Source organism: Puccinia triticina, chromosome 14A (assembly GCF_026914185.1).
Source record: "Puccinia triticina chromosome 14A, complete sequence".
NCBI lineage: Eukaryota > Fungi > Basidiomycota > Pucciniomycetes > Pucciniales > Pucciniaceae > Puccinia > Puccinia triticina.
This window is the reverse complement of record NC_070571.1, coordinates 967,414-978,485: the sequence shown is the minus strand read 5'-3', so window position 1 is coordinate 978,485 and position 11,072 is coordinate 967,414. Positions and strand designations below refer to the sequence as shown.

The window sequence follows — 11,072 nt, the reverse complement described above, 5'->3', positions numbered from 1 at the left end:
CGGACCCAGTCTTTTTCTTGGATGGAAAAGGATGGAAAACGATAAATACATTATAATAAATACACATCAAGCTCGTAACGTTCGGTGAAAGACTGATGGCATACAGCGGTATGTTGTACTTTGGGGTGGGCTGTATCCATTGAAATCGTGTGTTGGTGGTCTCTTTGGAAGCGTCGAAGCCAAAGAACCTCATGGAAACCTTGCCAAGCGGGCCTAGGATTAAAGGTACGCCAGCTGGCCGGCAGAGGGAAAGAGATCCGCGGAGCTCACGGAAGCTCAAACCCGGTGGGAACCTCTCGAGTCAACAACCGTGTAAACATCCAAACTCCAAGAACCTGAAGTTCTGAACTCTTGCCTTCATGCTGAAGGCTGGACTGGTTGGGGCACAGTTCCACCGCCGTTCATCATATTCCATGTATACTTGTCTTTGCGTCGTTTGGTGTATACAACCGCGTGAAGCAAGCGAGCAAAACAATACATAAATAGAAGAGACCCCAGCAACAAGCAAGTCAGTAACCAAAATGCTCACTCAAGTCCCTGTCCGACTCGGCGGGCCATCTCTGCAATCTACTCGAAGTTACTCGACCCGCTCCCGCATCATATCACCCAAAACAATAGTCCCTAGCTCTGATCGATTTGATATCTGTCCACCTCTGTCCAGAGGCGAGCAAAAGGTTGTCTCATGTCTTGAAACTTCTGATTGGGAGTGTATAAGGTTCGACTCATGTTGCTGACTTTGACACTATTTTTGACACATTTTATCACAAATGTTGAACTTTTTTTCAACCATCAGAAAAAGTGATATTGGAAGAATCTGAACAAACTGAAACACTTCCATAGTTCTGATGATAAAGGTGACAAAAACAGCATTAAAAATCCAAGGTGAGCCAGGCCATTGCAACCCCAATCAGCAGTAGCTTACTGAACTCTGGGATGGATGAGATCCGCGTTTTTATTTGTACATTCCATTAGGAAAAACGTTACTCAATCTGTTTTGAGGTGGTCAGTGTAACTAAAACTGATCATTGAAGGGAACACATATTCCCTTTGATGGCGGGCTTTGGTTCTAACAGAGGGCACCAAATGTCATAACCCCTTGTTTTTTTGAAGGGACTTTTGGCTGGGAAACTCCCAAAATCCACATCTGAAAATAAGAATAAAAAATGGTGAAACTTGGTTCAGCAGCTCCTAAAATTCCACCGTATTTGGACAAAAAAAGGTCCTGGTGGATGTCAACTACTGGTCAACATATTGTCCCTCCATTGTACACCCAAATTTTTGAGTTGTTTGGGAGTTGTTTTTCTAAGCCCTTAAATAAAACACTGCTAGCACAATTGGGTTGGTTGAAGCAGTCCTATTTAACCTGGGATGCAATCAACCAACTTGAAATTGATTCTTGACAATGATTGATGCCAGCTTGTCTCTGAAGTGACAGTTGGTTGATGATTTGAGAAATGCAAAGCCGGTGTTTGAAGGTTGCAAGACCTCTGGGCCTGTACCATGGGCTTCAATTTTGCAAAATTGCTACTTTGATTGTCCTCCACACAAAAATTGAAAGCAAAAGAAGGGTTTAGCTGTTGAAATTCTTCACTTTTAGGCTCAGTGCTGCATTTAGGTGATGTTCAGTTTTGGATCTAGGAATTATTTAGCAAGATAAATTTGGAAAATTTCAATTTTCATGCCCTATGGTACAGGCCCTCATCACTGCCTTTTGATTTACATACATAGGAGAACTGTAGCAGGACCCTGGCAACCCCCTAGAAATGGACGGCACCAAAAATCTGGAAATTTGCAAAAATTCATACATTTGCAGAGCCCATTCATACATGTTTTGTGCGTACCCTCAGAGGATTTCCAAATTTTCATACATTTTTCATGCCTACCATTATTTTTGCGGACGGGGGCGCAAAGCCTTTTTTTTTTGCAGCTAGCCATTTCTCATAGCTTCAGGGATCCTGGGTAAACTACCTAAACTGGTACATTCATACATTTCTGGTTGCTGCCCTCCATTCTCTGAGGAAAATTTTATACAATTGAGGTGCCTACCCTTAATGGCAAAAAAGGCCATTCACACATTTTCCGTGCGTACCATTTTGCAATTTGGCCGGGAAATTCCATTTTGGTGCTTTATAGGGGGTTGCCAGGGTCCTACTTGTAGCCTACTGTAGCCAGGTTCACAAATTTAGCAAATTCCAAAACCAGTTTTCAGATACATACCCCAATTTGTTTCATTTTCCAAAGAAACCTGGTATGTACATCCCAGCTTTCCAAGCTACTCATATGTTGTTCATAAATGTGTGAAAACTGACTGCAAAGTTTTATAAAATTTGAATGTGAACCCCACTGATGGCAGGGGGGTGTTGGGTCGTGAGGACTGTCCCAGGACGCCGATCAGGCAGAGAGCACCGCCCGGCTGACTGATCCACTCCTGTTGACCATCATCAACCAAGAACCACGACATCACACATCCACCCGAAACTCAGAAAACTATCATCTCCTTACCCTCGAATGTTCCGCGGCACACCACCCAACCCATACGATGAGGTCGTCCTCAAGGCCACAGACGAGGCTCAAACCTCGGAGAACTGGTCGCTGTTCATCCAAGTCTGCGACAAGGTACTCACAGATACCAGCCCGACCGGCCCCAGAGATTGTATTGCGTCGATCCAGAAGCGGCTCCAACACCGGAATGCGAACGTCCAGCTCTTCTGTCTGACCCTCACCGAATCCCTCGTCAAAAACACCAACGAAAACTTGCACAAGGAAGTCTCGAGTAGGGCGTTTATGAAAGTCTTGTCAGGCCTCGTCCTCGATCGCTATACACATGAGAAGGTGCAGAAGAGAATCCTGCAGTGTTTGAAGTCATGGGTCGACGACTTCCATGGCAAACCTCATCTCGGCCTCGTCGAAGAAACTGTCGAGGAACTTAAGGAGAAAGGCCACCAACACGAAGAGGAACTACCAACAGCCACCCACCCAGTAAGCACATACAACCTCCTTCTCAATCACACATCACGATACACCTTGTTTTCCCGCGGAAACTAAATTTGGCCACTACCTGTTTTTTCCCTTCTTCTTTTTCTTAGCCGGATGAACTGTTGAAACGAGAGGAGGAGGAACTCCAGCGAGCCTTGGCCGAATCAGAACGTGAGGCAGAATGGATGAACATGGCAGGCGTTGGAAAATTCCCAGCGAGTACGCTCGACGCACAGTCGACTATCGGTCCAACTGGGCATATCCCCTCCTCATCTCAGGCGCGATTCGGAAACCCGCCCCTGGCAAGTGGCCATACCGGCCCAGATTCGGCATCCAACCCCTCCTCGACGCACCGGACAGGCTCACAACCGCCCCCCGGCACTCATCATCATCCTCATCAACCTCCAGTCGACGCTATGGCCCAGATGTCTCTTCAAAACTCTCATCCAGACCCAGATAACATCCCCCTTGGCCCACCCACTGGCGCCGAACTCCACCCGGTACGTACCAAGGGCAGGCCAGCACCGAAAAAGGTCAAAGCATTGTACGACTTCGAGCCGAACGAAGAAGGAGAATTGTCATTCAAGGAGGGTGATATCATCCGAGTAATTGACTCAGTCTACAAAGATTGGTGGAAGGGTGAATTGCGTGGACAGATCGGTATATTCCCAGTGAATTATATAGTGGGTTTCAATCTTTCCTTCTATCATTATATCAGAAAGGGAGAGTCGCCAACCTAATTATAAATCGCTTATTTCTGGCTCATTATCATTCAGGAAACTATCCCAGACCCATCCCCAGAAGCGCTCACCAGAGAGGCGGAAGCAGAGGCTGCCGTATTTGCCCAGGCGTGCGAAATCGATCGGCTGTTACAGATGATGAACAATTTGGATGCCCAGCGGGACAATCTGGCTGACAACGATGAGCTATCAGAGCTCTATCAACGAACACTATCAATGCGACCCAAAATCGTTCGACTGATCGAAAAATACACTCAGAAGAAAGGTCTCTTGAGCGCTTCTCTCTCACTCACGCCTTGTCTCAGCTGACTCACTGACAGTCTGATAATTTTGATTTTGTCCCGCCTGGACCAGCTGAGTTATTACAAATCAACTCCAAATTCATGAAAGCCAAGACGACGTATGATGCGATGATTGAACAAAGTTTGGCGGTCCATCACCCAGGAGGTACATAGCTCATTCCGCTGCATCACCCAGACCACAGAGTAGTTGCTCATCTATTGCAAATCCGATCGCACAGTTGGAGCGGAAGCCTTCACACAGCCGAATCCAAACAACCTGTATGGTTCGCAAGGACCGTATCCGCAAGTTACTTATTCTTACGAGCAGGTGAGTAAAACTGGTCAATGATCGATGTTACGACCAAAAGAAGTTCTCTAAGGCCGTTGTGCACTCTAGGCTTCTTACCCCGTTCAAGCCCTACCAAATCAGCATTATCAGCGACCGGCTGGGCCGCTGGCGTCTCCCAATCACCAGTACCCGCCTCGAGACGTAGCCCCCCCTGAAGGAATCGATACCAGTCGGTATTACTTAGCATCAGATGGAAACTGGTTAGCGGTCTGAAGAACAGAAATCCATCACAAAGAATCAAGCCCCAGAAACATGAGAACAGTACTAACTTGCTTACATTTTGGAACAGGTATGCTTACTCCGCCGAGCAACTAGCAGCTCATGCATCGAGCACTGCAGCCCCGCCGAACAACCCGACGGCCCATCCGTCTCACCAACCCGAATCTTCTCGACACCCACAGCCTCACTCATCCCCTGCCCATAATCCCACCTCGGCCCCTCTGGGTGACGGCAATCATAGGTCTGAACTCAATCCTGCTTGGCCCGCTTACCCCCCGAACTCTTCCCCTAACTCCCGTAATCAGCCCGCTAGTTTGCCCCTACCGGGTCAATAGACATCTTCCTCCCCTTTCTTTTGTCGATATATTGTAAGCTCGAATACAATATTTATATAATATGCACTCATATATTTTGTTGGTTCTGTTTCCACCACCTCAAGCAAAGCAAGATTCACGTTTTCACACGGCCGTCTTCATGATCATCATCATCTCTCTTTCCCTCCTTCTCTACATCATCATTTTCCACTTTGTTATTGACAAGATTTTTTTGCGTTTGTATTTTGAGAGAAATAGATTGTATTGTATACACACACACACATCAGTTTTCTAACGGTTGTTTTCAATATGTGGGTAATAAACAGGAGAATATTCTGAAAGATGTCCTTCAGATTCAGCTGGAAGTTTAGATTTTTAGTTGCATATAAGTACTTACAGGGCTGATCCTGTAAAGGATTATGCTTCGGACAAGTATTTATGTAGATTCAAGAGTTTATTCCGATTGTCTATTTCTCTCTATTTCTTTCAAGCTTTTTGTGTGGTTAGTTGATGTCATACAAGCCCTGGGAGTAAGCGCCCATTCCAAACTGGTAAAGCCTTTTGCAGGCCTGATGATAAAAAATCGATGGCGTACAGATATCATGCCATTGCCACCAACTCGGTTTACTCACTGGGCGACGCCAACCGCCCATAGCCGAGCGTAGGGAGCACTGAGCAGCATGTGCTCTATATCAAGACTACGAAAGTTTTCCTGTGTGATACATTAATGTGCTAAAGAGGCGTAGAGACAGGGTCTAAGTATTGAAGACTGTCTGACAAGCATTGTGAGTTCTTTTTTCTCTTTTAAAAAAACGAGATGAATTAAACTAAAACACGGGGGGGTTTTTTTGCGGTCGCGAGCGAAACGACAGGTGCTAGGAAGATATGAGTAGATTTCCGAAATAGATGAGATTGATTGGAGATGAATGACATATGTTTATCTAGAGAAAGAACAAAAAAGATGAAAATGATTACAGAGTTTATTCAAGAGGGTGATGAAGAAGAAGAAGAAGCAGATTGCTGGAGCTTATTGAGTCTCCTTTTTTCTCGCCTCTCGAGTGCGGCTTGACTAAGTCGTGGGGGAGGGGTGGATGACTCGGAGTGATGCGAGCCTCCGCAACATCCCGAAGACGGGAGGAAGGAGCCCGTGGGGGCCGGGTTCTTGATCGTCGAGTTATCGCCGACCTCTGTCTTGTCGGTAAACCTCAGAACTGAGAGCGCGCAGACCCAAAGGGAGCAACTATTCAGCCATCTGGGCAGTCGCAGTAGTGACGGTCAACACCAACCCAATCGTTGTCCATCATCAGAGTGCTTCCCCTGGACGATATTCCGAGTCAGATATTTCGAGAGCTCGTGGACCCCGCGGAGTTCGTGTTCGAACCGATCGCGTAACACGAGCTCGTGCGGCGTACAGTTGGAATTTTCTGGGGGCAGTTCCTTCGGATCGGGATGGCTGGAGAGGAGGTAGCTTGGGTTGAGCACTTTTGTCGAGAAGAGCTCTTTCGCTCGGATCAGGAACTCTCGATAGGTTTGACGATCGGCTTCGAAGGTGAATTTCGAGGACCGGATCAAGCTCTACACATTAAATATTGTGATCATCAGCAGCAGGCCTGCAGAGGGTCTGTGTTTAGCTATTTGGAGGAGGGGACTCACTCGATAGGCCGATGCCGCTTGCACTTTCTGGGCATGACTGAGCGCCAACCTGCCGGCCATCGCGCTGCCAGATGTCCAAATAAGTACCGATTTCTCCAGGGGTGGGCTCCACGAATCGGAAAGCCGAGCGACGAAGCTGAAGTTTCTTGTGTTTGTGTATCCATGGCTTGCCAAGCTTTTCGACTGGATGCTCCGGGGGTGCAGCCGGGGACACCCAAGCGTCATTCGGGGGGCTCCCGGTTTTGAAGCACTCACCACAGCCACCACTCACCCCTAACCCGCCACCAACACCCCGCCACCAACACCCACCACCAACACCTGCAACCAGACACAACGCAAAAACAACAAGCCATGATCGCCAGTACCATCCACTCAGCCAAATCGCTACTCCCCTTGCAGAACGCAAACAACCCCAGAGTCATCCCATCCAACTCAATCATCATCACATCCCTACCCAGGATATTCTTCCATCCAACCCTCCAACTAGCCCTTCGTTCACACTTCGATAGCTATGCTCACATCCTCGCCTGGACCCCGCTTCCTAACCTCGCCAGAATCCTTGTCGTCTATTCAGATTCTCAACCCGCGGTAGCCGCCAGAGCCGAGATGGATCATTTTGTCTTTGAGGAATCAGAAATCAAAGAACTCTTTCTCTCTCTGCTGGAGCCGAATGAAGCACGAGATCATCCAGCCAGCGAGCTCTTCGGTGAACTCAGAAGGTGGATATTATTTCTCCGCCGCGGCTTTTTTTTCTTAGATCCACGCATCAAACTCATTTCTCGAAATCAATATTCATAAAATTTGATCCCCCTCACCTTTTTTCTTTCTTTTTAACAGAACAGTCATTCGAGTTTATTTTGGGCCCAAAGGATTCACGTCAAACTGCAAACCGACAGCAGCAATCGAAGTGACCGAGAGCCTTCCCAACGCCGAGCCTGCAGGATCTGAAGCAAGCAATCGATTAAAGCCACCAAGTCTCGAGAAAAACTTCCTGATTTCACCGCCAGGCTCGCCCCCAGTAGGATGGACCCAGATCACCGAGGACGCGCCGAACCAGAAAGATCTAGCCGATGACTTGTGTCAACGACTACGCTTCCTGAGTGTCGGGGATGAAGACGATCAACAGACGGAGTCTCAAGACGAACAACGCAAGTCAACAAGCGAACCCGATCCCCTTGGCTCTCAGCAGCCAAATGCTCTCAACGAAATCGTCATCTTACCCGCACAGCCTGCTCGCCAACTCCCCGCTCTCAAGGTTCAGCAGATCCAAGCCTCCAAACCTTCCCCTGGTATGGGCATCCAACTCGTCAAAGCTACAATCGAAAGCATGCTTGCATCGGCAACCAATAAGATCGCACCGACCCCCAGACCTGAAATTTTCTAATTTATCGATCTATCTACCTCGCTATCTATCTGCATATTTATTGGCCTTCATCAGCGCACCATGTACATGAGATGTTACGACTGTACAGTTCATTCTGAACTGCACCCGCGTAACAGAGAGCCCCGGGTATCAACTATTCTCGTATCCCATTGGAGGGAATGATTGCTTTCAGAACCTAATTCCCCAATAACCTGTATTTTGTATTAATAAAACCAGAACATTACGCACTATGAGCTACAAAATGGATTACGTAATTTATTTTCAAGGCACTTCCTGGTGTCAGCCTTTGAGTAATTTCAAGCGGGTAAACCTGGAGCGTGAGGTCCTAAGATGGGAAGGTTGTTGATGTGAGGAATGCAAAGCTGTGTGTTCTGAGTAGTGATTTAATAAGAACCAGCAATCTTAAAGAGGTCATGTGTTGATGTAACTTCAAGATTGGAGGACTTCCCGTCGATCTGGAAAGTCAGATCTGAGCCGCCAGATTTCAGATTTCGCAGGGAAATCTAGGTCCCCGAAGATCCCCGAAGCAATCCAGAGTCCCAAATTCCAGATTTCCCTGCGAAATCTGAAATTCCAGATTTATTCAAAAATGACGGGAAGTCCTCCATTAGGAGGAATGATCTTGAGGAAGAGGTTGTAGATTTGTGTGTGTGATTCTTTTACTAGGGGGGTTCAAAAGTGATCCAGGAAGCTGTCCAGGTCCAAAAATCCAGGAAAAAAATCGGACCTGGAAGCTCTCCTGTGGACCTGGGGGCCTGATTAGCAAGAGGCTCCAGGAGGGTTGTTCCAACAGTGGGCCACTACGCTACATTTAGTCCGTAGTTCAGCGCAGCGTAGCGGATCTAAACTACAAATGACAGGGTTTTCCGTTAGCGGGCAGTGATTGCCCGCTACCGCTAACAGGCACCCCTTGAAACAACAGGGCCTCTATCGCCGCTATCAGCGCTAGCAGTGCTATTCAACTGCTAAAAAAGCTGATAGCGCTGTTAGCGCCCGTTAGCGTAGCGTAGCGGCCCATAGCGGGCGCTACAACTAACGGCAATGTGCCAGGAACTACGCAATGCTAAACTAGCGGATAGCGCACGCTACAGATAGTTTAGCGTAGCGGCCCACCGTTGGAACTTGTTCCAGGTCCAGGAATCAGGCCAAAATGTCAGGAAACAACTCGCATCAACATGTTTTTGCACCCCTGACCCCTCCTGGCTGTATCCTCAACTGTGCCCCCCAAATAGACATACATACATATCTCGCATCGGCCACCTCCACCTCCACCATCAACAGTGAAACAGGTGCGATAAAATGCAATATCACACATTTAGCAGTATTGCATTGTTGGGACAATGCACCATATTGCTCATCCGCTGTATCGGATCGCAAAATTGATGCATGGCATTGCTCTATTGATAAAGCGGGTGAGAAAAGCTCACATCACATTGTAGAGACAATGTAATACGATGCAACCAACATATGCGCAGATAGACCAATAAATATCGGTATTGCATCTATTGGCATCGCGTCGGTTAAACCAATTCACATCCAAGGAAAAGCCTGTCTTGCAATGCTCAAGCAATGCATATCACATTGGCCTTCCAAGACGATGCAATTTGATGCACAGTATTGGAGGTTGCAAGGCTCCCAAGGCCTTCAGCAATGACTCTTGCCTCCAGGGCCCAGCCTGTGTAGCACCCTCCGCAGAGCCGCCGGTGATGCTCATCATGGCCAACTTCGTTAACACCAGGAAAAAACAATTATCACTCGTCAACAAGTGACATAGCAAAGTACAAAGGGGCCTTTGTACTTTCTTATGTCACTTGCAGACCAGTGATCATTGTTTTTTCCTGGTGTAAGGCTTGGTAGCTTGTTGAGGACCTCAACACCAACCAAGCGTGCCCAGACAACCGGCGGGGTCTCTAGCGAGTACAGCTTATTGAGCTTGTTGTTCATTGTCATCATTGTCCAAGGCTTCCTCCTTGTTGTTGGGATTCCAGCAACACTGGGTCGCTACGCTAACCATAGCGGTTAGCGTAGCGTAGCGCAGCGCAAATGCGCTATTTTTTAGCGTAGCGTTAGCGCAATTGCACACATATGCGCTAACGCTATGCGCACGCGGTGCGCAGCTATTTTAGCTGATAGCGTAGCGTTAGCGCAGATGCGCGCAATTGCGCTAACGCTACGCATGCAGGGCGCAAAAGAGCGCGCGCTACGCTGCGCTACAGCACTTTAGCAGGAAAAAAGGGCTTTTTTTCCGCTAAAAGCGGTGTAGCGCAGCGCAGCGTAGCGTAGCGACTGTAGCGGCGCGCTAACGCTAACAAAGAATTGGCGCGCTGTTAGCGCCGCTGAAAATTAGCGCAGCGTAGCGCCGCTGAAAATTAGCGCAGCGTAGCGGCGCTAACAGCGCGCTAACGCTATGCAAAATAGATGGGCGCTTTTTTCCGCTACGCTAACGCGTAGCGCTGAAATAGCGTAGCGACCCAGTGTTGATTCCAGTCTGATGACACTGAATCTTCTCGGATGTTTGGAATGGGGCCCACTTGTGGTTGAAAGCTGTGACAGGGTGTGCCTAGGTGATATATAGAGCGCCCTTGGGCCCCCAATTGCGGGAGGGGGACTTCCTGAAGCCCATTGGATGCCAGAAGTGGGGCACAGGAATCCAAGTCCAGGAGCATTTGGACAACTTGGGGCATTCAAAATTCAATTGCCAAAAACACATTTTTGGCGGGGGATTTTTTTCCTGGAATTTGGGACCTGCGCAACCTCCTGGAGACCTGGGTTTCAATTTTGAACCCCCCTACTATATATAATTGCATGCAATGGCCCAGGGATGAATTTAACTCAAGGCAGATTCTTGTTCAAGTGTGCAAAGGCAACACTGGGTTGATACGATTTGATACAATATTGGGCCAAATTTTGTATTGAATCAATCCCCGTTACTTAATTGGACCGTTACCATTAGCAGTAACGAGTTTTTTTGCGCACTGCGCGTATTGAAACGTTATCTGTGTTACCATACCGTTACCGTTATTGTAACACAGATAACGTGGCAACGGAAGTATTAGAGCAAAAAAAAGGCTACAAGAGCCAAAAACATCTTGATAACGCGGCAATATTGACTTCATATCAGTGGCAATATTGTAACGGCTTGAAAAAAAATCCAAT

The 11,072-nt window shown here is 47.7% G+C and overlaps 2 protein-coding genes across 2 annotated transcripts; one reads left to right on the top strand and one right to left on the bottom strand.

Moving 5' to 3' along the window:
- Nucleotides 1-2,508: 2,508 nt before the first annotated feature.
- Nucleotides 2,509-4,900, top strand: PtA15_14A51 (uncharacterized protein; the record flags this gene model as incomplete). The annotated part of the gene is made up of 7 exons (XM_053163220.1): nt 2,509-2,979; nt 3,087-3,659; nt 3,753-3,981; nt 4,071-4,163; nt 4,237-4,325; nt 4,395-4,546; nt 4,636-4,900. The coding sequence occupies 7 exons, from the start codon at nt 2,509-2,511 to the stop codon at nt 4,898-4,900; spliced, it is 1,872 nt and encodes a 623-aa protein (XP_053026725.1).
- Nucleotides 4,901-5,634: 734 nt separating this feature from the next.
- Nucleotides 5,635-6,592, bottom strand: PtA15_14A50 (uncharacterized protein; the record flags this gene model as incomplete). Its single annotated transcript, XM_053163219.1, has 4 exons — nt 5,635-5,648; nt 5,950-6,090; nt 6,166-6,454; nt 6,533-6,592. 4 exons carry the CDS (start codon nt 6,590-6,592, stop codon nt 5,635-5,637), a joined length of 504 nt encoding a protein of 167 aa, XP_053026724.1.
- Nucleotides 6,593-11,072: the final 4,480 nt, after the last annotated feature.